Below are 27,979 nucleotides of genomic sequence, written 5' to 3'. Positions count from 1 at the left end.
CCGCGCATCAGCAAAGAGCTCAGTCCACTTTCCCACGGCGAGGAGCAGCTCAAACGTGGACGCTACTCTCTATATTTCACTTTGACTTTGATCGGCACCTCCACCAGCTTGTGCTTGAGGGACAGCACTCGCCATGAAGTACAGGACCGTGGTGATGTACATGGAGATCGGCTGCTTCGTGTCCTGCCTGTGCGGCTGGATCCTGGTGTGTTCCACTCTTCCCACCGAGTACTGGACGTTCTCCGAGGTGGGCAGCATCGTGCTGACCACCTCCAACTACTACTCCAACCTGTGGAGGGACTGCATCTCAGACACCACGGGGGTGTCCGACTGCAAGGACTATCCTTCCATGCTGGCCCTGCCTGGTAGGATACTCTGAATTACTTTATTAAGCTTTAATTCAACAGTTTTAGGGACTGTACAAAAATGACTGGGATGAAGGAGGGGGGCTGCATCCTGTATATTAAATTTTATGAAATAGCAAGACCCTCCCCAGCATTATCAATATTTTCTTTGGACCCTCGCCAAATATAGCCTCCGCCCCACTATTTCAAAATAAAATAAAAAGTCTAGTTTTGAATAAAGAGCAGGGATGGAGACAGTTATTACAGCCACAGAAGAAGTGAACCGGGGGCGGGTGGCAGCTCTGTGGCTACTGATGAATATTTCCCACCCAATATTATCCACTGGGTATACCACTTAAAATAAATGAATTAACTGATTGGCCTGATATGTATGAGATCAGATATCTTACTGTCCCTCAATTACATGATGCTTGAGTCGCATGTTGGAGGCGTTTCTTCCTGAAGTCAAATATCAAATCGAAAGCCATCTTTGTGGTGGAACTTTTAGATCTTTTAATTATTATTATTATTGTTTTATGAGAAGAAGTTAAAAGACCCCCCCCCCCCACAAAAAAAAAAAAACCCAGACTACCCTCTCTACAAGCCTTCCCCCTGTCTCCCTCTAATAATTTTCATACAGTCCCTTAATGAATTTGGTTAAAGGCATTGCAAAGACGAAGGTTGCCTGTTGAAACAACAGCACAGTCCTAGAAATGTCTTAGAGTGCTGATGGTACATTTGACATACTCATGCCGCTACCTGCTTTCTTTTCAGCGTTCCTACACGCCTGCAGAGCGCTCGCTGTCTGCGCCGTCATCACTGGCTTCTTCGGAGGCGTCCTCACACTCGTAGGGATGAAATGCACTAAAATAGGTGGATCAGACATCGCCAATGCCAGGGTGACCTTCGCAGGCGGTGTCACCTACCTGGTTTCAGGTAGAGAAAAGATATTTATTTTTAGTAGTACAAGTATTGAACTTGTTGTGCACTCAGTAAGGTATGTTTTCCATTAGGATTCTGTGGTATGATCACCTACTCATGGTGGGCCAACAAAGTCATAACTGAATTCCTGGATCCACATTTCAGGGAACAGAAGTGAGTACTTTTCAAGCAGTGTGATCATTATTACAACGTCCCTGCAAACCATGACTCTTGATATATCTCAATACCTGCCGTTCAGATTTGAACTTGGAGCTGCAGTTTTCATTGGCTGGGGAGGCTCCATCCTTCTCCTCTCTGGAGGGACGGTGCTCACTTACTTCTCTGGAAAAGAAGGCCTACCATCAAGGTAAATATAAAACCTCTTATATTTCACGTAAACAGTATAACCTCTCTATATTTCTGACCGTGGCCTACATGCATAGTGGACCACAGCGGAGCCAAAACACAGCGACTGCAGAAGATAAATCACTTCACCATGTTTTCTCCTGTTCCAAATATGTCAGCAGTTCTCAGAAAAGGCCCCGGAGACCAGCCACTTACGCCACGGCCCGGACCAGACGGACCTACATGCTGCCGGCCTCGTCGTCCCGAGTGACTCTGGCGCCGCCGCTGTTTTACGAAGGCAGGAAGAGCCGAGCAACCAGAGCCACAACGAGGACGGGTCGGACCTTCAGCAGGGACAGCTTCGTCTGAGCCGGAGGGGGAACCCTGAGCTGAGGAAGTGACTTTGGGGGAAAATACAGAATGAGATGCGCAGATCTATACCACTCTCGTGTCTGTCTATGTACAGCCAGCAGGTTAGCTTAGCTTAGCATAAAGACTGGAAGCATCACGCTTTTAAAAACCCCTTTTTACAAAACACCATATTTACTCCTCGGGGATACAAGAGAAACATAAATGACCATAAATACAAGACATGTGATATTACAAACAACCTCTCAGACCCCGTCAGTGGAGAAACCAACCTCTTAATATATAAACACATCCCTCCTTGGACATCCAATTGCTTTCCTGTTCTTTGAGAACAAAAATAATCTAAATATCGCCCCCTCTTTGACAAACACATCCTCTCAACTCCTAAATATTTAAATACATATTGAAAAAAAGTACACTGGTTGTTTCATTTCCATGAAATGTGCAGCAACTGGATAGATCTCTTTTATGTCCTACGATTCTTTGAGTTCTCCACCTGTATGTGGATGGCTGAACCAAGTTTGTGTAGTTGCGTGTTGTGCCATTGTGTGCAAGCTTTTGAACATTACTCTTGGCTTTTCGGGTTCATATGAATTTAATTATTTTTTGTGTAAATGTTACAATAAAGAATGCCTTCAGAAAAACAGACAAAGTTAGTTCAGCCTCCCTTTCAGGTTCTCTTTTCAAACAAGTTTGCATTCTTTTTCAGTGTGGCTTCAGATACAGATATCGGTAGATATGTCCTCCGCAGCTGAACTTCTTCTCAGTCGCCAGAAGATGGCACTCCAAGCCAGACACGTACACCAGGTATGGCCCGTGACTGATCAGTGGTCAACCTCAGACACCACCCTGATGAAGCCGAGACATGCTCAGGTGTACCTTTAGACATAAACACATTTGAAATAGAAACCATTCTTTTCTGTGGCAGCACCCTGTTCCTATCGTGGCCTGGCAGCCCTCGCACAAGAGCCAGTGATACTGAAGGTATCGTCAGAACAGGAAGCTGCCACAGCTGTCGCTCCCCGTAAAAAACACAGTTGCTCCTGTTACAAATCAGCTTCATGGCTGAGTTAGCGAGTGAGAATGAAGCACTGACATGGAGGATTTTCCGTTGACCGATGACAGTTAATATTCATTTAATAAGTGGTGGGGGCATTAACAGTCTGCAGACTTTATGAAGGCTTGAATCATCTTGAAGATCAGAATCGTGTATCGAAAATGATGAAGTGGCAAATTCGTAATAATAAATCAGTTGTTTGGATATTGTATGTATTCCACAAAGAAAATCTTTTATTGCTTGTATAAATATTTTCTATACAAAAATCACATCTCATTGCTCCATTTGACGCATGAAGGCGTTATAAAATTTGATGTACACAATTTTACACAAACTGCAAACAGTGTCTCATTTGGAGTGCGGGTTGTAGTTCACATATTATACAAAACCGAATCTATTTCAAGTTGAACACAGAAGAGGTCTAAGCCAAGCAAAGATTGGCACAAGGCGTAAGGTGAGACTGAAAATACAAATCCATCACAGCTATAATCTCATTTATCTCTAACGTATTTATTAGACGGCCTTTTCTATACAAAAATCCCTTTGTTAAGTATTGCTCTCTCTGTGTTACAGTGCCCATATAATAACAGTACAAAATATGGCTATTTGGTATGGACTGTGGATCTGAGGTCTTTGTGTCTGTACTTGGCGTAGAGCTACATCACCTGATCAGCTGTAGTGTTTATTGTGTTTATTGCTAATGTCCTCGGAGTCACTGATGTCACTGAGGGAGAACAGGCTGCTCTTCAGGGTGCTTCCGGTTCCAGCTTCAGTCAGACCTGCCGGGCACAAAATAATTGGGTTTAGAGACCACCATCAACGCACCTTATTATAAAACCACATTTACACTCCTCCTCTGCATATCCTGCTGTAAAGATCATAAGGGGGACAAACTGACCTGATTTGGGAGCCTTTCCTGTGGAGGTTCCCCAGACGCTGGTGCTGGGTGAGTCCAGGCTCTTCCTCATTGGCCCAGACCCCTGAGCTGGTTTAGGCATTTCCAGTCTGTCCTCTAAAGAGGAGACCAACCACTCACTGCTCTCCTCCAGATCTGTGTACTGTCACCACAGACAGAAACATTATTCATACTTTTTACCATCCAGTGCAACTAGCTTGAGGCTAACTTTTGCTCCATAAGAATACCAAGTAAGCCACTACATTGTATATGAAAGGGAGTGAATCTCACCGTGAGTTCCTGAACCTCGTCCTTCCTCTGTGGTAAAATGCTGATGCCCCCTGCTGGTTTCTTTACCGCTCTGTCTGCAAACTGCTTCTCCATTTTTCTGGCCAGATCATTGATTTTGTTCTCTAAAAGAAAAGGGCAATTCATAAAATACATTCGTGTGGTTTCATTAATACACTTTGACGGATGATAAACTGAATCTAAACATAGATTGAGGGTTTAAGTAGTAGTTTAGCAAATACTTTTCCCTCTTATTCAATAAGCCTACGTTCTTATATTCTAACAAAATGTGATACTGGTCTCCCGTACGGTTGTCATTGGAAAAGGCTGCAGAGCCTCTGATTCCTCTCCCAGACTTTTTATCTTCCAGTGAACTTGTGGATTCCAGTGTTGTTAACCTTGATGTTACAAATAGCCCGTCTGTCATTTCCTGTTTTATATAATAGTTTCCAATCTAAACTCCAGTTTAGATTTAGTTGTGTTGCCCCCTTTTGCTGATATTGTGGGATTTTTTTTTTTAGCTTTTTGCCTGCTGCGGCCAAAAGCAACCCCATAAGAGGAGTGAGCGTGAACCAAAACAGTGAAGTTACAGCCGGACGGCAAAACAATGAGCTGAAAGTTGCTATAAAGCTCTGTAAAGCTGAGGGGAGCTGCAGATTCAGGTCATAATTATCTGTGGAGTCATCACTACGATCGACCCCTTTCACACTGTCACGTTGTTTTCAATTGTCTTTTCATACAGTACATTGTTATTATCCATATATACACAATATATACAGGATTTACCTGACCTATGAAAAGATCTACTCTAAAATCTACAGGTAATCTACAGGTCTATATTTACAAGGACAAACATACCATTTCACTATTATCAAATGTACCCATTTTATGATTTTTATGACTGACTAGAGCCAAAGTATTTAAATGTATGAGCAGGCAGTTTGGATAATGGACAACTTACCTTTACCAAAGTTCCTCTTATCCACGTTGCCGTTCTGGTCTTTGTGACTCTGGAGTTGTCTTGGGTCAATCTCCTGCAGCTCGCTGACCTCTGACCACTCGTCGTCGTCCTCCTCATCATCGCTCTCCATCTTTGTGACTGCTGTCCTGGTCACACCGCCCACTGGCCCCCTGGCCTGCTGGGGGTTGGAAGAGAATGAGTGCATGGCCGGAGCCTGCCTGGCCTGGACTGGACTGGCTTTGCTTGCTCTGATTTGGACCGGGGTCGCCTGGCTTAGTCTGGTCTGCGGTGACTTGCCCCTGTGGTGTTTTTGGACCTGTTCCTCCTCCATATCGGTCTCCTCTTCTTCGGATTCCTCATCTGAACTGAAAGGAGGGGTCCTCAAGAACCACAGAAACAGCTTTATACTTATCATTCAATGTTCAACCTTTTTGTTTTCCTTAAAGCCACATAAAACACAAAGAGGAGGCAGCTGAGGTCATACTGACTAAGATTTTGTCAGACCTAATTCATAACCAGCACATGGCCACATGTGTTATCTGTACACATTTATCATTCAAGTTAAATTTTACATTTGAGTGTTGCAGTACTCAATACTCTGACGGTGGTTTTGGGTGATTGTGTTGTGGTCTGGTTGCATCTTTAGGGTATGTAACGTATTGGTCACTGGTCATTTACCAGTTAGACATTTATGAAGAACTACAGGAAACCATTTAATCTTATACACAGTTTTTTCTTTACTTGGGTGTGAAGGTCCTCAGGGAGCTCTTGGTGTTGGGTGTGGATGTCTTAGGTTGGGTGGTGGTCCTGGTCCTTGGCGCCGGCTGGGGGGTCTTGGGCTGTTTGATGGCAGGTCCAGACATCACCTGGGTGGCTCTGGAGGGCAGGCTGCTGGATCGAGGCCGGATCTGCAACACTGCACGCGGATGACAACGGGTTAATTTAAAACACAATTAGTGGATCAGTTACTGACTGTGTGTCAGAGCTTAAATCAGCTTATGTGGCGGCAAACAAGCTCTCACAGATTAGACTGACAGTGTTGGATGCACACACTGTCAAAACCTATTACAAGCTCTTAAGACAATAGTACAGTATCTCCTGTGCCAAGAGGCTTTTTCATGACTCACCTTGAACTGATTGTCTGGATCTGGCCTGTGACTCAGGAGCAGGGTCGCTGCCTCTCCTCTGAGCGCCCAGCTTCTGCTCTGCAGCGCCGGCTATCTCCTCCCGGTGGCGCCAGAAGTCAGGCATCCCCTTTGCGACGCTCTCCCGCTTTGAATGCACCTTGGCCATGATGGAACTGAACTCTTTGTTCTTCAGACCACTCTGATCCTGAGAGGAGGTCGAGGAAATTACGAGCAATGTTGAAGTAAAAGAACATTTCAGGCTGTGTGTGGTACAATACTCCTTAAGCTTCCAACCCTACTTAAAAGTGTGAACTTACAGGCTTGACTCCCAGGTTCTCCAGCTTCTTTATCACAGCCTGCTCGAGCTCTGGCCGCATATCTCTTTTGATGTTGGTGTTCCTTTTCAGAGCACTGTTGGTCGCCCTCTGCTTCCTCTCTGGTACAGGCTCGGGCTTCTTCTCCACTGGCCTCCTCTCAGAGATGCTGCTTGAATCTGTAAAAAACAAACAAACAAACATCTCACTTTATCAGTCATTTATGGACAATCAGACTTCAATTACAGGCGGCTGAGGCAAAACGGAGAAGGAAAAAAAAAATGAGCATGCATTTGCCAATTCTCACTGCAAGCTCCATGACAAAGGTTCAGTCGGATAGATGGATGTGACTGCAACGGGGCAGGCAGAAGAGGAGAATGTCTACACGTTTATTTGCCACATACAAGGCAACGAGATGACGGATGGACGCAATGATCGGCAGTACTGACGTGGCAGGCGTCACAGAACATCAAAGATCGGGAGCTTTTTCCCCCAAAAGCTTTCTCGTACTAAGGTCATGCCTTTCAAGGAAAAGGCTGCCCACAACAGACTGATGCATCCATGCAGACAGCATGCAGTCGGCCGGCTCTGTTGGCTTCACTGTCCGTTTTACCTTTCTCCTCTTCTGACAGCTCCTGTATAGGATCCAGCTTAGGAGCAGAGACTGGCTCCTCTAATTAGACAGCAAATGAGGTCAAAGGCATAAAATATGCGTTAAAAGAGATGGAGGGGGGGGGGGGGGGTGCTAAGTTTTTATATAAATCCTTCATGCACGAAAGCACATGCTCAGCCTCTCTGGGGGTGACGATGTTTTTTATATTCTAATTTTTCTAATTCTAATGACCGCTGGCTTCTACTAACTTACCGAGTACAACTCTCTTTGGTTTAGGCTCCGGAGCTGCTGCACTGACGATGACTGAAAAAGAGAGAACACCATGACTAACACCATGTATTAGGATCATACGTGCAGTGAAAAACCTTTCTAATGGAAAAAGTAACTGAACCCATACCTGGTACTTCCACTATTTTGGTGGGTGGATGTGAGGAAATATTCCTTATCTGTAAAATAAAAAAGTACATATTCACTTATTATACCTCATGATCATGCATAAAAAAGGTTGAATAATCTCTAATCTCGCTCTAATTTATAATCTTTAAGATTTTCATGAAATTAAACCCCATTTTTGGTATTTATGGTTTGCATTTTTCAGCAATAGCCGTTCAATGTATTGTGGATACATTCTGTAATTACCTGTCTATATAATAGTTGTTATTGGAAGTGGTGGGGTCCGCCATTCATATTTACTACCTATGCACCAGGAAACGATGCAGCATGTAATCCAGTGTTACCGTTTCATCTCAATGATATCAGCCTCACTGTTTACTGTTCACCCTCCTACAGCTGTATGAAGTTAATGCTAATGCTAACCCAACATTTCCTACTGCATCACATTAATAGCATTCAACTGGTGATTTATGTGCCCCTCTGCATGTCCTCAATGTACAGTTGATTTGAATTACATACTCATTGCACTGTAAACAGATACACTAGCTGCTCTTCTGTTGTATTTCTGACAGCTCAAGCAGGGAATTCTGGGGCATGTAGTATTAAAACGCACTTGTTGTCACCACTACTAACCACGGGAGTTGCCAATCAACCAGAACTGAAATCGTAAGGATTTTAACTTTAAATGCAAATGCAATGAGATGCACGTCAATCAACATACTGTTACGTTTTCAGCCACTTAATCTTGTATCTTCAGTGGCAAAAGTGGAGCTATTCCAAGCAAAGCTTCCCGTGCACTGTGGCTGCTGTCAAATGTACAGTATCATCATATCGCAATACAACACAATCCGAGCCCGTGTAGCAAATACAGGATATCCTGAACAAGGGCTGACCCTCCGCCTCACTTCCTCTCCCGACATAATCGCAGTGGGCGGTGATGGTTGTGTGAGTGTGAATCAGTGCTAACCTGCTCCCTCTGAGCCTTGATGGTTTGCTCCTTCTCCTGCAGCCTCCTCCCCATGTCCTGCTGCAGCCTCTGGCTGCGCTCCTGGTTCTCAGACACAGACGACTGCATTCTGCTCAGCTCGTTCAGCAACTGGAGGACCACAGGGAGAGGATGCATTTTCCAGCTGGCTGATTTCTAACAAAAGCTTGTTACATATTTAACCTTTAAATGCTTTAATGGCGTGATAATTACAACAAACCTGATTCTTTTCAGACTCGTGTTGAGCCTTTATTTCCTGCAGCCTGGATTCCCACTTTTTATCCTAAAAGAGAATATTTTTGTCGTCAAAATAACTTAATTCACTTCCAGGTCTTAAAACAATGTCTGCCCTCTGCACTGACCTGTTTCTTCAGTTGGTGTTCCAGCTTTTGGATGGCTTGTATCTGCATCTCTTTGTAGTTGTCCAGATCTCTCTCTGGCTGCGAGTGAACAGGGCTGGCTGATTTTTCATGCTTGGCTGTCTGATTCTGATTTGCTTCCTGTGAATGAAAATATGTGTGAAATAGTAAAAGAAGGTAAGAGTATGAGATATCCTGAAGGCCAAAGGAATGTAATGGAAATAAACACTATCAAGAAGCTACTGAAGGGATTATAAAAGTATCCTTTTCATACATTGAGAGCCTGAATATTTCGGGTGTAAAGGAATTCCATCTCCCTGCGCATGCCGTCCCTGCTGTCTTCTATCTTTCTGTCCATGCGCGCCATCTCCTCAGCCTTAAAACGGTCCAGTTCTCTCAGCAGGTCTCTGTGCGTGGACTGCTGCTCTTTTTCCTGGAATCACAACAAACATTTAAAAAAAAAAACACATTTGAGCAGCTGGAACAAGAAATAGTTTTGCATTTTTGCTTTAGAAATCACTCAAAATAGCACCCAATAAATTTGCAGTTGCTCACAGCTCTATCACAATGCTCTGGTTTTCCTACCTGAGCTGTTTTGACTTGCAAGACCTGCTGCTGCTGAACAATCTGCTCCTTCAGACTGCTGATCTCCAATTTGAGGCTTTCAATCTGAGATTTCTTCTCACTGTCTGACCGCAACTCTGGAAGGAAGTCAACAAACATACTGTATGTAACACGACAATATGAGGGGGATGTTTCATAGTTCACCACCAAATACATCTTCACGAGACTCCTTAAATCCAACCTTAAATTGTTTCATGCGTCTTCCTATCTGACTCCTACCTGTAGCTCATGTACTATCATACTCTCTCTCTCTAAACTGCTCAGCAAACCTTTCTGACTGGTTGACTTACGGATCTCGTACTCGTCAGGGTGGCGGCGCTGTATGTGATTCTGGAGAAAGGAGGAATTGAGGAAGGACTTGTCACACTGTGGACACTGAAAGACAGAAACAACACACAAGTATTAATATATCACCTGCTGCTTGTTGGCATCAAAACATTATATAGTACACACAATATATGTTTCACTCTTATTATACTTCAATAACCGGTTCGCAAATCAATAGGCAATCACACAAATCAGGGCTGTGTCTGAAATCACTCCCTATTTTACAACGGCCTCGAGGGCTCAACACACTGCGGCTTCGGAAAACCCACGCAAATAGACCAAACACAAGCAGATGAAGAAAACACCTCCACCAATTCAACAACACATGCGCGCAACATTTAGAATAAAACACCACTTCACACAAACTGAGAAACACATTCATCAACCTGACAACACACATGCAGCGCAACGCTATTCGCTGCAAATACAGAAAACAAAACCGAGAGCACAAACTTGACTGTGTATTGTTTCTTGTTTCTTAAGCTGGTTGTGTTTTCTATATTTGCTATCCATGTGTTATAATGCGCATGTGTTGTCAAATTGGTGAAGACGATTGTCTTTCGTAAAATAGATTTTTTCCCCCCCGACGATTGGCTAATCGATTACTTGTTTCATCTCTAATATATAGGGCACTATATGTACTGTGTGCCATTTTATCTTTTTTGGTCTGATTTCTCAGTGTGTACACATAATTTGTAAGAGTGCTTACTACTAATTATATTTTTATTATATAGGAAGTGGTGAATGAGCGAATAAGGTTTCGGACAAGGCCCAGGTCAGCATTGTACAATTTCCCCCCGGGGATCAATAAAGTATTTCTGATTCTGATTCTGATAAAGACGTTGACTGCGCTCCAAACAGGAGCGATCCGCTGAGTTCAGGCATGTGTTTCCAAACAGGCAGATAGCGTGAGTGATGTTGATTTGTTCCCCGCGGCAGGCGTCACCACACTCTGGCTCACTAACGCGAGAATAGATAGCTGTCTCTGCTCTACACACAAACACACACACGCATCACATGCTACATTTAACTCCGCCGCTCATTGTGGCCGTGACTTCATTCAACGTTAAACCTGCTGCTACTGATATCTTGTCACACCATATGGCAGCAAAGACTCAAAAGGCAGCCGCGGAGAGGTGTGCCGCTACAATGAGGAGGTCTATGAGTGATGTAATTACATTAGGGTTTGGAATAACTGTGGTAACTGGGTGTGAAATTAAATTAGCCTTCAAAGAGAGCCCTGTGTGTTTTTTTGGGAGAAATGTGGACATTATGACAAGTCGCAAATGCCAAAGGTCCTCAGAGGACACATGCACTCTCTATCAATTATTGAGCCACCTCTGTTAACTGAGCTTCCAGCGCACACCTAGCAACCACATGCTGTCATGACACACTATATCAGTTGCCTTGGCAACCGCTTGGCCGGGTCAGTGGTGGCTGTACACTTGGAGAACACAAGGAGATTTTTGATTTGTGCTATAAATAACCTAATGGTAACAGACTATATTTGCAGGGAAATTACAGGGAAACAGATAAACCAACAGGATCTAATATATATAAATGTATATATATATATATACAAATCACAAATAACAACACCAGAAAAGGACGAAACACTCTACAAGGACATGTGTATAAGAGGGTGGGGGAGGTGGAAGTCAGCCAGTCATCTTGATTACTGCTCTTGTCAACGTTTTGTAAGTGGATTAAAAAAAAGCTAATTGCCACCAAATGACACCATCTGTTCTGCAGCTCTAAATCCTATTCTTCCAGTCTGAAAACAAAGCTTATTATAACCATACCACAACAACGCAGCCATGGCAGGTTTCACAGTACATAACAACCGATTTCAGGACCAAAATGTTGTCAGGCTCTTATAAGAGCCTTCTGATATTTCTCTTTTTTTTCCCTCTAAACCCTGATGCGAAGCGCACAAAGCCAGAGCTGTGAATAGATCTCGGGAACAATGACAGAGAGGGGGCCCTGAGGAGGAGGAGCGAAAGGGGTAGAGGGTAAGGGAGCTAGCTGTCTGTTTGCCATACACATGTCAAATGCAAATGGTAACCGATACTCCCCAGAGTGAGCGTTTAGCATGTCAGCAGTACCTTCTGGCTGCTGATGATTCGTGGCGTGAGCAGGGACTGCTGGGTGCGAATAACCTTCTTCCTCTGCTTGAGCTCGGTGGTCAGCGCCTTCACCCTCTCCTCCTGCTTCCTCTGCTGAACCAGCAGCTGCTCGCGCTCTCTGCCGGCGGTCGCCAGCCTCTCCTCCGCCGTGCGCAGGTTGAGGGCGAGAAACTCCTGGCAGTGGAGGAGCCACTCCACTGTGAGCTGGGCCAGCTGCAGGAGCTTGACCAGGGCCGGGTCCACTGGGCTCTGGCAGCGCTGGCACCGCTCCCCGTCCAGGCTGCAGAAGGTCACTGTGCTGATGTGCTCCTGAAGGGCATCAACATCCAGCTGGCTCACCACCAGGTCTATGTCCACGGCGTTAATCCGCCGCCAGTCCACGCTCTCTCTGCGCGGGCGGAACTTGAAGGGGAGGACGGCGGAGGCTCCACTGGATGGAGTCATGCCTGGTGCAGGTACAGAGTTGCCGTTTGCAGATGGCTGGCTGAGCGGGGAATTCAGGAGGGATGGGATCCCTGCTGACGAGTGGGTCCCCTGGGTGTCACTGGTGTAGGGGTAGTAGGCTCCGTCGTGAAATGGCTGAAACAAAAGAGCAAAGGGAGATTTTAAAATACTCATTTAAGCTAACCAATTAGCATCCTATATGCACCCCACAATCACAGGAAGAGAGAGTGAAAGGGGGGGGGGGGGGAAGCCGGCAGCATCTGCTTTGGCGAGGTAAACCAGCAGAGCACAGATTCCCTCTCCGTCTACCTCTAACGCTGCTGCTGTCCTGACGCAGCCGTGCTCTCCTTACCATCTTCGACTGGTGCTGCCTTCACGGGGAGAAAGAAATCGAGGAGCCGTCGTTCCTCTCCGGTTCCGCCCCCGTTTAACAACACAGGCAGCTCAACACGACAACGGCGAGGCTGGGCGTCCGCCGCGTTACCATGGAGACAGAGACTAGCGTTCCCTACGGGGAAGAAATGTTATCAAAACACTGCAGGCAATCAGCAAATGTTTCCCCACAGTGTGCGGCAGGCGAGCTCTGTCCTGCGGGGACGACAGCAATGCGTCTCAAAGCTTTTTTTTTTTTTAAGGATACAAATCTCCCCTCGCTCGACTTCAACAGCGTGAAAAAAAAACACGTAAAATGCAACCTAACGTTACCTGCAAATGGGCACGAGGAGGTTTAGCGAAAAGGGTTCCCTTGCTAACAGCAAATACCGCTAATCTCTTACTGGCATCACGTTTCCGAAACAATCATTTCATGTCGGGGCAGGCTTTTTTTTTTTTTCTTATCCCTTTGCTTGACCTCAACCTGAACAATGGCACACATGCTTGAACTTGTCTGAGCAACGGTTAAACTTGTTAGAAGACATTTCACAGGAATGGAAGCTTTTCTCTAACGTCACACCATCGTAACTATGGTGGCTCACGTCTTTCAAACCTCTGCTTTTTTTTCTGCGTGGCTAGCTAACGGACATTTTTTTAGTCGTTGAACGTGTTGGGCAAAACTTTAAACAACGTATAACAGTATTGCACATCACCAACAGTTGTGACTATTAAATGTTGAGGTAGCTATATATTGCAGGACGCCATTAAAACAACTTACCAGAGGGTTCGTTTCACTAATTCATAGCCTTTGGAAAAGTTTTCTGCCGACGGGACCCCAGGCGATTTGAGGGTGACGTAGCTGCTGGTCTCCACATTCCTAAATCCCTGATCAGAGGAAAAAAAAAAGAGCGCCATGAAGCTAACGACAATAAATACCCCAACTTCCCGTATTTACTTTCAAAATAAAAGGTTGACGAGGGGCAACGAACAGACTGAATGTGTAAACTAAATTTAAAGAACACCTTTTTAGGTAGGGGTCCTGGCAAATTACTGCAAATGAAAAGGAATCGATCTTGGTTCAATCTGGCACATCCAAAACAGTAAAAATCTGGATGTTATTTTTAAATACCTCTAAAAAATAGTTTTTACAGCTCAATTCATAGCCATGTAACTGATATATACACATTTCTGTTCTGCTAAATACATAGTTTTCCCATGTCTTATCATTTTTCAAATCTGTCATATGTCATTTGTACTTTTGCAAATATCGTGATATTTGTGTCTATAATTTGCATTCATTGTATGTTATGCCTTTTATGCAGTACAATAAAATCTGTTTTTTATCAACTGCTTGCTGCTGTAATGAAAAAAATCGGTAAAGGCACAGTTTCATGTTTAGCGTTCACAGGGCCGAATCATATCAAAACCTTTACTTTGAGGGCAAAGCTCCTCATTTCCGGTGATATTGTGGCGATTTGACGCAGCTCGCAGCGAGGAGGGGGGAAGGGAGAAGCAGGGCGCTGGGCTTTGAAATGGGGAGCCTGGAAAAAAAAAAGGGGGATGAGGGAGTCGGGGTTGTACGCGGTCCTCATGTCGGAAACCGACTAAAACATGATGAACTCGTTGGAAGCAGAGAACAGGTTGAAATACGAGAAAAAAGCAAGACAGCTTGAGGGATGCAAGTGAAGATTTGGAAAACTTTGCGACGTAATACAGTAGGTGTGCTAGTCTTATCAACGGGCTCCCCCTGGCGGCTGAAATTGTCATCGACTCATCAACCCCTTTTTAAATCGGGGACCTGCTGCTGTGAAATTGTGAGCAAAAGCAAAACAAACTGCACGTTAATAGATTATACACAGCTGATAAAACGGAAAAAGTGACCCCCACCCCACCAGCTAAACTGCAGCTGTTGGCCCTAAACGCTACCCACCCAGGATGAAATACTAATTACTGTCAGGTAGGAAATATCTATAAGCATGTACAAGTGCCTCTAGAAATGTGGTTAGAAGTAGGGTAGCGCATCCTGTCCAGAATGTACTACTTCATAAACTAGATAAGAAAATGTAAGTGTAACTACTGTATCAGAGTGATGCCTTCATGTCAGCCAGTTTGATTGTCGGAAGCTATTCGAAACACAAATGAGATGCAGTGGAGTAGAAGTATAAAGTACCATAAACCTCTAAATTAAACTGGAGATAATGTACTTAGTTACTTTCCACCACTAAAACAATTCATTTCAATTCTTGGAACCAAGAATCACAGTTGTGTGAGCAGGTTAGAAGAAGGACAACATGTTTTCTATACAAAAACACCCATCAAGAGCTTTTGTAGAGCGAGAGGTTAAAAGTCACCCAAACCACAGTTTGTCACAGCTGTCTTTTTGTGATTTTGATGAACCAGTCTTTCAACACCTGGGCTGCGTCGCCGCAGGTTGTGGTTCAGTGGATTCCCGAGAGCGTGGCAGCCTCGCCAACGTGTGCATCGTTTCACCAACGGAGGTCAGTAGAGATCTGGTCACTGTGGAGCGGCGTGACGGCGATTCCTCCCGCCTGTCCGCCCTCTCTGTCAGAGGGAATGCTGCCTACCGCTGCTGTGATGGAGAGCAGCTGCAGGAGGCGACACAGTCCCTGCTTTAATGGGGAGCGACGCTCAGCAGGGCAGATCCATCCACCCACACACACACACACACACACACACACACACACACACACACACACACACACACACACACACACACCGCCTTGTATTCAAAGGATCAGTCTTAAATTGCTCTCCGGATGTTTCTTTTAAGCATCAGAGTAAAGGATGATTCACATTCAGGACAATGCAGGTGCTGGCACAGCACTAAAACAAGTGTGAAGCGGGGTTTTTTTTTCTTTTTTCTTTTTTACATCACACATGCTGTCAAGAAACAACCTGCATGGGCACATCCCAGCGTGTTGAACTCTCAATCAGAGTCCCACTGCTGGAAGAGGCAGGACGGTGTGCCATTTCGTCCCGGCCGGTCCCCAGACAGCTTCAGTCGAGTCCTGATAAATGGAGGTTTTAATTCCTCCGGACAGGGCCCCCGTGACTGTCAGGATAGCCTGAGGCGGGCAGGGGAGACTCTCCTCACAGGCTGTGTCCGGGTAAAGACAGTCAGCTCTCACCGGTGGCATCACAATGAGGCGGTGAAGTTCAGCTGTAGGACAAGACGCTGATGGGCTCTCCTTTCTGGACCCAGCTACACTCACGTTTCCGTGCAGCCTTCCTAGATACACTCACTGTAGCCTCCAGGCCAGAGTTATGATGTTCACTTGAAAATGAAATCCACACTTTTTTGATAAGAGTTTACCAGAGCGAGAGAGACACACGCGCGGGCAGAGAAGTTGCGGCGTTGCATTAGTCATGCGGTAAAAAGGAGCAGGGGTGTGTGGAGGAAGAGGAGCGGACCTCTTGAGATGAGTAAGCACAGCCCTACACTCAATTTACTGCTTGATTTATGAGTTCATTTCCTGCTCCAAGTTCTCTGCGGGGGTGAGGTGGTATATCTTTCCCACTATAGGTAGCAGTGGCTCCACTTCCCAATTCCCCATGAGACCCACTCTCACCACTCTGGGCCTTAGTGGGACTATAAATAATGGCCGCTGTAACAAGTACACATTGAACACAGAGAGCAGAGGATGCCGATACATCTTTATTCATGAAGGAGGTTCTTATCTTCCCCTGCAGAGGACGAGATGGATTCAGACCACTCTGCATACTGAAATGCCGTGTACAGTCAGGCTTGCTGTACTCGGCTCCCAGATAAGGATACAGCAGTTTTGTTTGCACGGAAAGTGTATAAATCGGGGAGCGATGCATTCAAATGTCGTGACACGGGAGATAAACGAGGGGGGGAAAAAAAACGGTGGTAGATTTAAAATCCCTAAATAAAAACAAGGAAATAAAGTGAAATACACGTCGTTTTTATGCATTTCTTATGCATCTGCTGGCATAATTACATGACAAACATGTTTAAAGGGACAATTATTAAGCTTCTTCTCTTTAATAAGTGAACTGTTTTTCATTTTGGCAAGAATTTTCCATGCCACATTAAAGTCAAATCACAACACGGAAAAAACAAAGTGAAGAGGCGTATTGCGTCGTTAATCGTGTCCTGGATTGTCAACTACCTGACTGGCAGACCACAGTATGTGCGCTTACAACACTGTGTGTCAGACAGGGTGGTCAGCAACACCGGGGCCCCGCAGGGGACTGTCCTCTCTCCCTCCCTCTTCACCGTCTACACCACGGACTTCAGCTACTGCACTGAGACCTGCCATCTTCAGAAGTTTTCTGATGACTCAGCAATAGTTGAATGTATCAGCAAAGGTGTTGAGGAGGAGTACAGGGCTGCTGTGGAGAACTTTGTCGCATGGTGCGAGCAGAACCACCTGCAGCTCAACGTGACAAAGACAAAGGAGCTGACTGTTGATCTGAGGAGGACCAAGGCGCCGATGACCCCTGTTTCCATCCAGGGGGGTCAGTGTGGACATTGTAGAGGATTACAAGTACCTGGGAGTCCACATAGACAATAAACTGGACTGGGTAAAGAACACTAATGCCCTCTATAAGAAGGGCCAGAGCCGTCTCTATTTTCTGAGGCGGCTGAGGTCCTTCAACATCTGCCGGACTATGCTGAGGATGTTCTATGAGTCTGTGGTGGCCAGTGCTATCCTCTATGCCGTTGCATGCTGGGGCAGCAGGCTGAGGGTGGCGGACTCCAACAGACTAAACAAACTGATCCGCAAGGCCAGTGACGTTGTGGGGGTGGAGCTGGACTCTCTGACGGTGGTGTCAGAGAGGAGGACGCTGTCCAAGCTGCGGGGCATCTTGGACAATGTTTCACGTCCTCTCCATGACGTAGTGGTCGGACACAAGAGCAGCTTCAGTGGGAGACTCATTGCTCCCAAATGCACAACGGAGCGCCACAGGAAATCATTCCTGCCTGTGGCCATCAGACTGTTCAACTCCTCCCTCTGAGTGTCAGACACTCAGGAAGAGACTGGAAATCTGTATCTACTTCACCTGTTCATATACTACCTCACTATTTATTCTTAAATGTTTAAGTGCAATAGATATATAGTCATACACTTCAGTGCAACACATACATACATATACATTGTTATTGTATATATATTTTTTTTTTACCTCATTGTTCACTTAAATACTGTAAATGTGTATATTTTTTATTTTCTATTTCTTATTTTTATATTCGTACATACTTTTAGTTCTAAATTATGCTACTTTACTCTGGAATGGGAGCACCGGTACTGTACAATTTCCCCCCCGGGGATCAATAAAGTATTTCTGATTCTGATTCTGATTCTGATTAAGCACTGTCTCCAGTTTTCATGGGGATCAACCGTCCAATCGCAGCCTAGGGGCGGAACCATGAGCAGAGCTTGCCATCCCCATGGATGTAATTAGAAGTGCTGGATACCGGACTCCAAGGTGGCGGCCATTCACTTGAAGGAAAATTGCTCGACGAGCCCGTAAGCCAAAAGGTTTTCTAGGTTTTCACTGCACGAGGGCTTCATACTTCCATGGGTTTAATGGAGGAGGATTTGCTAATGCTAAGGTAAACAGCTAGAATTGCCTGAATGGGTGAAAGCGAGACTACAGGGTGGATGAATTTTGCAGCGCATAATGTTACGACCCTTCACTTTGTGGTCCGTGTTGTGATTTGATTTTAACGTGGCATGGAAAATGCATGTCAAAATGAAAAAGAATTGCCCTTTACCACGTCTTTCGTTTAATTATGTAAATGCATACATAAAAAAAGAAAGGGAACAATGTGTATTTTGTATTCGTTTGAAATCTTCCATAAAGAAAAAAGGTCCATGTGGGGTCATGGCAGTGCCGGGCCCCGCTCCCTTCTACGAGACGAGAATCCAGACAAATCGAAGTCGTCAGCTCAGCGAGAGTGCTCGCCACTGCCCGACCAACTTGCAGCAGAGCGGCAATCTAGCCTACAACTGCCCACCGGTTCTCATCTCAGACACTTTGTTGTCTATTTTCAACGAGGCAGCCGCAGGGGTCACAAGCGGTGAATCAGCCTTGTGGGAAGGAGAGATGAAAGAGCGCTGCGGTGGGGTGGGGAGAAAGAGAGAAGCATCCCACCGTTTCCTTTCATTGTCCCCTATGAATGTTGCTCAGGTCAGAAAAGGTACCGCCGCTAAAGAATTATATATAGTAGACAAATGACGAGGCTTGCACTGATTTTTTTTCTCATCCTCCCACCGAGCGAGGAGGCCTGGGCTCTATAGGGCAAATCAGCCACAGCAGCAGATCCTTTGGAAGGAACGCAGGTAATAGAGATCGAAAACATGGACAGAGTAACGTGTGATGAATGTGCTCACGGGTATAAAACTTAACTCAGACTTTATTGTAAGACGGTATGAAATCCAGCTTGTGTCTGCAGCATTACCAAACCCTGCACATCTCCTCCCATCCACAACGACGTACTCTTTGAAAAAGCGAAGGAAACAAACCGAGTTCCTGCGACGTGCCGTCGAAACAAAAAAGTGTTTTTGAAGGCAGGGTGAAAGCCTGGGTGATTATCAGTTTGAAGGAATAGTTTTAAGTTTTAGGAAACATGTGCCGTTCTTGCCAAAAGCTATATGAGAAGATTGACATCACACTTAATATTTGTCTGTTCTGTATGAAGCTAGAACGAGGGGGCGGTTAGCTTAGCTTAGCATACAGACTGGACGCAGGGGCAAACAGCGAGCCTGGCTCTATCCAAAGTAAATATATAAATATAGTAAATACATACAAAAAAAATCCACCCACCATCACCTCGGAACCTCAGTAATGAACACATTATATCTGGTTCACAATGTGTTTTTACTGGAAGCTAGTCAGGGAGTCCCATTTCCGGCCAAGAAACGTTACTTCCCAGCTAACTGTACCCAGGTTGGCTAACTATTTCCAATGGAAAGTAGCTAAATCCTGCTGCCTAATAAGTTGCACATTCATGGCCTCATTACATTACAACTTCACTTTTGTAAGGTTTTAAGGAGTGAAAGTAAAAAATAATGACGTCACGCTAAACTTATGTGACTCTAACTAGCCTTACCATTAGCTGACAGTCGAGAGGAGGGGAGTTCTGGAATTCCCAAAAAGGAAAAAAAAAAATGGAGGTCTCAAAAGTCACCAGAAAGACGTAATCGTAAGCTAAATATAGAGCTACAGCCAGCAGGTGGTTAGCTTAACGGAACATAAAGACAACCATGTGAAACCACATATTGGCTCAAGACATGGGGGGGGTCTTCTCTTTATTAACTAGTCCTATAACGGTACTTTTGCATTACATTGTTGTGACAAAATCAAGAGGAGAAGCTTAGTCTTTGTACTCCGTGTTGAAGTCACCACTTGTTTTAATTGCACACTTTCACGGTGCACTTTCCCCACCTTGTGTTCAAACTTGCCTGCATGTCAACGACTATGAGAAAAAAAAAAAAAAAAGACAGCACAGTGGAGGCAGCTACTAACAGAAATTTAATTTCTGTCTCGCACTCGTGTCTCAGCTCCTGAGCGCTAAAATAGCACCTTGTTATGACATTAGCATTTAAAGGAGTTTTACACCATTGCTCTCCTGATTTCTTACCCAGAGGATCTAATGATATTTTCCTCTTAGCATAAAGTTACAGGACAATTAGTGCACTGCTTGTGCTCCTGCTGATTTTTATATATACCTGCATTACAGGGAGGAGTGTTTTAATTTGTGTTAAATTGACCACAATGATAATAACAACCTTCCAAGCAGCCATGTGTTTTATGAGCGCAGTCTAGCACTCAAATTTAGTTAGGACCACGAGCGGAAGTCTTTGCCGTCCTTTGGGTAGCCCTATTAGAGGCTAAATGTTACTTCTGACAGTTTGAACAAATGAGGTAAGAAGAGAAGAAGATAACTGTCGCTCTCTTTGAGCTATGGCAGCCATCCAGTACGGGCCCTTCTTTGTATTCCGAGGGCGCCTCGTTTTTTGTGTCAGTACGGGACAAGAGAAGCACTTAACGTGACATTTAGAGATGCTCAGGAGATTCTCTCTGGAGGCCAGAGCGAGGGAGAAAAGAACCAATGATGTTATCGCAGACATGCGTTTTAAATGCCAGGAGGGATGCTTTGCCACAGAGCTTCGGCCACAAAGATAAGAGAATAACACGGCCTCTGGTCTTGCACCACTTGCACCGGTTCTGGGGCTCACGTTAAGCTTGCTCTGAAATGGTTTCATCTCGTTTTCTATCAGATATGATCTTTTAAGGCTTACAGAACAATCTTCTTAGATTGTACATTAGGGCTGCCGTTATCCTTAGAAGAAATCCACACATGCACGGTGCATTTTAAATAGGCGGCCACAGGATGGGACGCGCTGAGCTCCGCGAGTGGGCGACAAGCTTTCTGGGATTCTGAATCTTAACCAGATGGTCGTACACACATCTTAACTCTGGATCACAGCCATGTTTAAAGACCCCCTGAATAATGTCGAAAATCTCCTTTCCATTAATACCAGACTAAACATCTCTTATTGATGTGGGTTTATCCTGAAGGGACCTCCTCAACAAGGCAGCATGAATATTGAACAGGTAAAGAAAGGTCAGTCCTCTGGTATGGACACGGAGATTGAACTAATCATTATTTCTATGGGAAATGTGTTTGCATTTTGCCACTGGATACATTCGATATTTCTTCAGAGATACTATCAAAATATTACATGTATAACAAACTAATCCATGTAAATCCTTGAAATGAGCATCTGTATATTTAGCAATTCAAATGTGCACCATTCATCCATCTTACAAATGTATCTCCCTTCACGATCGTCCACGGACGCATTTGTACTTGTGCACGAAAATGCTGTCGCGTTCGACGCAAGGTCTGGCGACTCTGCCATACCCTCAAATAAATCAGGCAGCGAGTTAGATGTATGAAGATAGAGCTGCATAGTGATGAAGCTGCTGCACCGGAGCGGCGTTTGGGAAACGAGGCTGGCCATTCATCACGAGGCATCCTACCCATACATCAGGAGAAGTTCCACAGACTCTTTTTTTTTCTTTCTTTTTTTTTCCTTCCCGTCTCTGATGCGGGGACTCGTTCCTGTAGGCTTCGGCTTTCACGCTTCATCACAGCCTCAGACACCTTGTTGAACAGTCTTCTTGGAAGCGGCAGCGAAATGTAGGGCGAGAGCGCAACAGAAGCATCACAATACTAATAGTGTCACGGGTGACAGCTGGATATTGTGGGTAGCTGAATTGGTTTTACTGGTGAGAGCTGGCGGGGAAGGTGTCTAACCCTAACCCTGTCTCGGAAACAATTCTTTTATTGCTCTCATCATGTATATATATAAATATTTATTTTACCATTTCCATCATCCTGAAACACTGAAATCTGCCAAATGCTCCCTTGCAGACCCTTTCTTCTCACTCTTCCACGTTATTATATTCTATGCGTGTTTACTCAAGGAGGAATAATCCATTTGTACATTTCGCGCCATCTCAGGGCCCCTTGAATATTTAAGGCTTTGATGTTTGGTTGTCTAATGCAGTTACCTAAGCAGCTTGCCATAACCGGCCTCCCAGAGATTCTCCCCGCACGCTTCTCTCCTATTTTCTGCAATGTGTCTGGATTGCGAAAATAAAGTATCCTTTTGAAGCCTCTCCCTTGCTGCCTCTCGGGAAGGTGTTTTCTGTAGATAATGACTTATTTCAATTCACACCTCACCCAAAGAGTGCAGCACAAATCTTTCCCCCCTCTCTTTTAAATTCTTACTTACTAAAGGCTTGAGTACCTGCAAATGTTGTGACACGAATTTAATCATTACCCACGGGCGGGGGCACACATGGCCGGATTTGGCCAGACATTAATTATTCCATCTCTACGGCTAATGCGACAAAAGGGGCCCAGCTGCCAGGTAGCTGGCATGGATGCAGTTTAAACAATGGGAGCATAAACAGGGCTGAAGACCGGGACACTTTCCAGTGTGCGTGTGCCCGGAATGTGTGATGACCAGAATCACGCTGCGAGCAGTCTTAAGCAATGTTGCTGTAAATTGGCTGTAAAATAGTGAACTGTTGACTGCCAGAGTTATTGGGCACGTGGCCCAGACGGTCCCTGACTCAGCTCAAAAGCATGGTGAACTTGGCACAGACACACACACACACACACACACACACACACACACACACACACTGGCTGGATGGACCAGTATCTGCCATAGTCAGACTGAACCTCACCAGGGAGAACCGATTTTCAAATATATAAATCAAATCTTAGGGAAACTGGTATTTTATAATGCCAATATAATCTGTTTCTTTCATCCAGGGGATCCGCCAACACCAGAAGTTGAGAAATGTAATTTAAAAAGGTTATTGACATTTTGTATTGTACAGGTTTTGCGAGTGATACATTTTATTCTATGTCAGATTTCCATCTAAAATACGAGAAACAAGGTTGTAAAAGCAAACATACAGACATCTTTACTCATCAGACTGTGATTGTGTGTTGCAAGTGGCTTCACGCATTCCACAGTTTCATTCATATGTAATGAAATAGTTTGAGTTTTTGGGAAATACACATGGGAAACAGCCAGCTCTGTAGAAAACAAATTGAAATTTTGAGTAGTTTGATTTTTGTATGGATTCAACATCCAAGATAAACCGTCATTTATGAAGCACAAATGCCAAACATTTCTTGGCTCCAGCTTCCCCGACGTGAACATTTGCTGCTGCTTTTCTCTGTTTTTCCATCGCTGTAAATTGAATATGTTTGTGTTTTGGACTGTTTAGCGATTTGAAGACGCCACCTTGGGCTCTGGGAAATCGTAATGTCATCAGTTTATACTCATTGCACAATAAATTAAGAAGTGTATATCCTATTACCACCTTCACACTAATAAAATGGCACCTTTTAGGGATTTACAGCGTTAAAAGATGCACATGTACACCTGCTCTTCTCACAGTGACGATATGAAATCCAGGTGGTGAACAGTGGCTCTAAAAAAGCCACCGTGTAAACAAACATGCCTGCACACTATTTTTTTTTTCTTTAAAGCAGGCATCCTGCTGCAGTCACAGATTGGGCTTTTTTAAAAGACGAAAAAGCGTTCTGACACAATTAAGTTCAAAGCGAAAAAAGAAAACACCATTCACAGACAGAACACATTGGCCTAATTAAACTTTCTGATCCAATAGTACATGTTGGCTTTGGTAGATATGCAAGTTGTATGAAATATTCCATATATTTCTTTTTTTTTCCCCCTTTGCCTTGATCACAACACATCAATAATCACATTTCACTTCAGGGTCTCCACTTTTAACACCTTATACCACTCGGCATAAGAAACTTGTTTGAAAAACGTTCCGAAGAAGGAACGGGGAATGTTAATTAAAGGATAATTACCTGCGCGGTTTAGACGACTGTTGCCCTTAACGACTCCTCATTCCTTTTTTCTAACGGATTATTTTCCGGCTTGTTCTCCCGTTTGCTCCTTTCCGTCTATCGCGGTACATTTTTTCGTCCTTGGGACTGTCAGCATTAAAGCCTCCTCCTGAATCACTGTAATGTTTATTTAGAGAGCACGAGCAATGAATCTCCTTCAGTGGACCTCTCTCATTAAGAAAGTGGAGCATAAAAAGACAGTTTTACATTTTGTGTATCTTACTGAAAAATGTGTCAGGGCCAGCAATTTAGGAACTTTAAAAGCAGTTCTACTAAAAAAGCCAATATATGTTCACTTATTTTAGCTTTTTTCAGTTTTTCTGTCTAAGGGCCCTATTTTTTTGGCGGCACAAGCAGTTTAAGTGTTGGGGCCCTGGGTACCCCCCCTGACCGCAACTATTTGTTATCAGGTTGGAGTCTTATCTAAAGAAGCTCCATGTAATAGCGTTATCAGTGCAGGACTGGTGCACTGGGAGTCAACCCCTTAACCATTTGAAGGAAAAGTGTAACGTTTCTGTGCAGCAGGACAGAAAAACCCTGCAAATTGACACAGTTTGGGAAATTATCAACCAATTACTCACTTAGGTGTGAATGTTGGGAGTAGAAACCAGGAGAAGAGCTAAAGAGAGAGGCAACCTCAAATGTCAAAATTATGAAAAAAAATATAAAGCATATATGTGGTATGTTTGGCAGTGAAATTGCACAGCAGTGCGTAAATCAATCAGCGAAGCCAGAAAAAGGTGACCTTAATATCAGGGTACATGCTACAAAAAAGCTTGACGAGTGAAATTACAGTAATTTTCCCTTCTGACATTCATTCAGCGGCTCGAATCAACTTCTGCGGGAAGCGACATGCAGGCCCTGTTTTGAGCCTACAATAAACATCCATCAGCGCTGATGGTAAAGACAGGAAGGCTGATTAGGCCACGGCAGGACACATCACCATCAACCGTGTCCCCAAAGCTTCAATTACCTGCTGGAGAATGCAGATTGTATCACAGGCCTCCGTTCCAATGTCCTCGCAGTGCAGCGGATGGTGGGACCAATCTGGGTTATTCTGTCGAGCTGCCAGGGTGCACAGCGTGGGGCCAACCGCTTCCTTTTCATGCAGGACCAAGTGGAGAGAGTGTCCCTTTTGATTAAACGTTTTTCTGGATGAGGCTGTGGTGGGAGCCCAGCACAGGTTGGCGTGGTGCCGCCGCTGCGCTGCAGGTCTGCTGGCCTGCCGGTGGATCCCTGTGGGGGAAGAGTTCACACGTCTTCAGTCACTCGCACCACATGCAGCCGAGGCAAATGGCCAGAGCTTCCAATTCACTACAACCGAAGATGCTCTAAGGCATCTCATAATAAGATTTACAATGAAAACATTAAATTCTGCAAATAAAGAAAGTACTTGAAAGGTTAGATGAAGGTCAATAAAAGTTTCACAGCTGTTCAGTAAAGCTCAAGTCAGTTTTAATTTGTACAATACTTTGGTTTATGAACAAATAATTGCAAAACTAATGACATTCATCAGCCAGCTGTACTTTGTGTTGCTGTAGGAACTCACATCATATCGTTCAGATCATAATCACAAACATCTGAATCAGGAAAAAAATTAAAACCAATTTGAACACTAATTCAATTAATTCAGCCAATTAAAAAAGGACGCTGTATGTGGTTTGCTGTTGTTCCCAAAATGCTACAAATACATATGGCAGCAAAAGTAGCTAATTTAGCCCATTTATATAGCGTGGCTACAAGGCTAGCAGGAAACCGACTCGCTAACTAGCAGATGTTAGCGCGGTAACACGCAAAAATAAGATGCAGCCTACATGGTAAACATACCAGCTAAAGTTCAGCGTGTTAGCATGGTCACTGTGAGCATGTTCGCATGCTGACGTTTAGCTCAGCGTGCTAAGAGCTGTGCCTAAGGACAATAACAGAGGTGCTGGCGTGGCTGTAGACTTCTTAATTCTTCCTACCAACAATGCAGAGTCAAAATGATACTACTGAATGTGCTAAATTATTAGAGGAAGGTCAACAACAACAAAAAGGGACACAGCTTCATGTTTGAAAGTGCTTTAAAACATGTTTAAACAGAGAAGTGTAAGTAAGTACTTACACCATGTCTCCTTCAGGTGGGGCCAATTCTTCAGTAAATATGTAAAACCAGGATCATTTCAGACTCAACAGTGATTCAAGTGTAATGAATGGCCAAAAAAAACAACAACATGGCACCATTATATGGCATCCGGACCCATCCCCCCCAGTATTTCCAGCACCAATAAGCAGACTGCAGTCTTATAATCGGCAACAGGTTGCCAGCGAGCACAGCAAACAAATTCATCCAAGTTAGACAGGGAACTGCAGCAACACCTGACAGACAGCGGCAGGGTGATCTGCCCGTTATGTAGGCTACACGGGGAGTAATGAGGTGGCGAGCAGCAGCTGAGCAGTCAGGTGATCAGTGACAGCAGCCAGTGGGCAGGTGAGGCCCGACATGGAGCCCGACATGACGGGAGAGGGTTAGCGCGCGACGGAGGAGCAGCTGTCGCCATGACAGCACCGCCATCTGTACGTTTTCCGCAAAAGGTTGGCAGCTGACAGAACACATCTGGATGCGTGAGGCCTCCACCTGTAGATCTGATGATGGTGCTGGTGATGTGGGCAGATCAGGCTGTGAGATGAGAGGTGAAGATGCTGTGCCTTTGCCTCTGTGGATTTACCCATTACTTTTGGTGTGTAAGCTTGTTGAAATGCCAGATATTTCTTGATGCTATGAGGCTGTAAAGTTTTGGATCATTTTTCAAACTCAACAGCAGCTGTGATATCCCATAGTTCCCTTTTCCACCCTCTAAATTTGTTTCATGCAGCAGTTTTACATTCCATTTGCTTTCCTTGATGGAGTCTCGGGCTGCTCATTTTGCTAGAAACACCCTGAAACTCTCAGCTCACCAGAGCAAGGGTCCAAAAGGGGACTTTCTAAATGCCCCTCAACATCATTTTTAAAATCAATACTAATTCCAATAAATACAAAACACACACACACACACACACATCTGCAGCTGCGTCCGCCCAGCCTTGCTGAAAATGAAAAAGACAAAAACAGATCAACAGAAAACCCAAACCAATCCAATCATAATTTCCAGGAAGCTCCAGTTCCATTATTGTGGGGGGGGGGGGGGGGGCTGTGTGTTTGCTGCTGCAGCCAGCTGAATCAGCACTTCCCGGGGTTATTTCTCATAAGGCTTGTGTAGTGAGCGTCAGGGACCTCGTAAATATCCCAGCTGCACAGCCAGAACAACGCCGGCCTCGCTTCGCTGCGCAAAAACCATCATGCAGATTCTTTCCCAATCAGGGACTCTGCTCGGATTTTAATCAGCGTGCCATTTGTAGGAAAGGTTTCTTTTGCAGAACGATATGATATCACGTGGAAGAGGCCTTGCAGGTAAAGAGCATGCTGACACAGGATGTTATCGTCACTGAGGCCAAAAAAAAAAAAAAAAAAGTCCAGCAGTTCACTTCTGCATGACCTTTAGAAAATGAGATATTTCTTGTCCTGACACTTTCCAGAACAGATTCCTTTCTTGGCCCCCACCCCACCACTCTGTCCTCCCCTCTCTGAGACAAAGAGAGGTGAACAACTGGACTAAACTAAACATACAGATTAAG

General features: G+C 44.6%; 2 protein-coding genes across 3 annotated transcripts; one reads left to right on the top strand and one right to left on the bottom strand.

The window, feature by feature from the left end:
- Positions 1-49: 49 nt before the first annotated feature.
- cldn10d (claudin 10d) lies at positions 50-3,240 on the top strand. 2 transcript variants are annotated; one of them, XM_070930416.1, is made up of 5 exons: positions 50-365; positions 1,119-1,280; positions 1,358-1,439; positions 1,525-1,632; positions 1,793-3,240. In XM_070930416.1, exons 1-5 carry the CDS (start codon positions 134-136, stop codon positions 1,977-1,979), a joined length of 771 nt encoding a protein of 256 aa, XP_070786517.1. In that variant the 5' UTR covers positions 50-133; the 3' UTR covers positions 1,980-3,240. The 2 variants fall into 2 exon arrangements, with proteins under 2 accessions (XP_070786517.1, XP_070786516.1); XM_070930415.1 differs by having other exon boundaries at positions 1,790-3,240.
- On the bottom strand, positions 3,238-13,685 carry dzip1 (DAZ interacting zinc finger protein 1). Its single transcript, XM_070930414.1, has 18 exons — positions 13,643-13,685; positions 12,845-13,000; positions 12,028-12,627; positions 9,886-9,970; positions 9,557-9,672; positions 9,246-9,404; positions 8,975-9,112; positions 8,833-8,895; positions 8,595-8,723; positions 7,632-7,680; positions 7,487-7,537; positions 6,625-6,800; positions 6,308-6,512; positions 5,922-6,096; positions 5,181-5,560; positions 4,223-4,344; positions 3,935-4,094; positions 3,238-3,815 (listed from the first exon to the last, which is right to left on the bottom strand). The coding sequence occupies exons 2-18, from the start codon at positions 12,845-12,847 to the stop codon at positions 3,706-3,708; spliced, it is 2,721 nt and encodes a 906-aa protein (XP_070786515.1). The 5' UTR covers positions 12,848-13,000; positions 13,643-13,685; the 3' UTR covers positions 3,238-3,705.
- Positions 13,686-27,979: the final 14,294 nt, after the last annotated feature.

This window comes from Enoplosus armatus, chromosome 24, assembly GCF_043641665.1.
Source record: "Enoplosus armatus isolate fEnoArm2 chromosome 24, fEnoArm2.hap1, whole genome shotgun sequence".
Taxonomy (NCBI): domain Eukaryota; kingdom Metazoa; phylum Chordata; class Actinopteri; order Centrarchiformes; family Enoplosidae; genus Enoplosus; species Enoplosus armatus.
The sequence above is the reverse complement of the archived record's forward strand: the minus strand, read 5'-3'. Positions and strand labels throughout refer to the sequence as shown.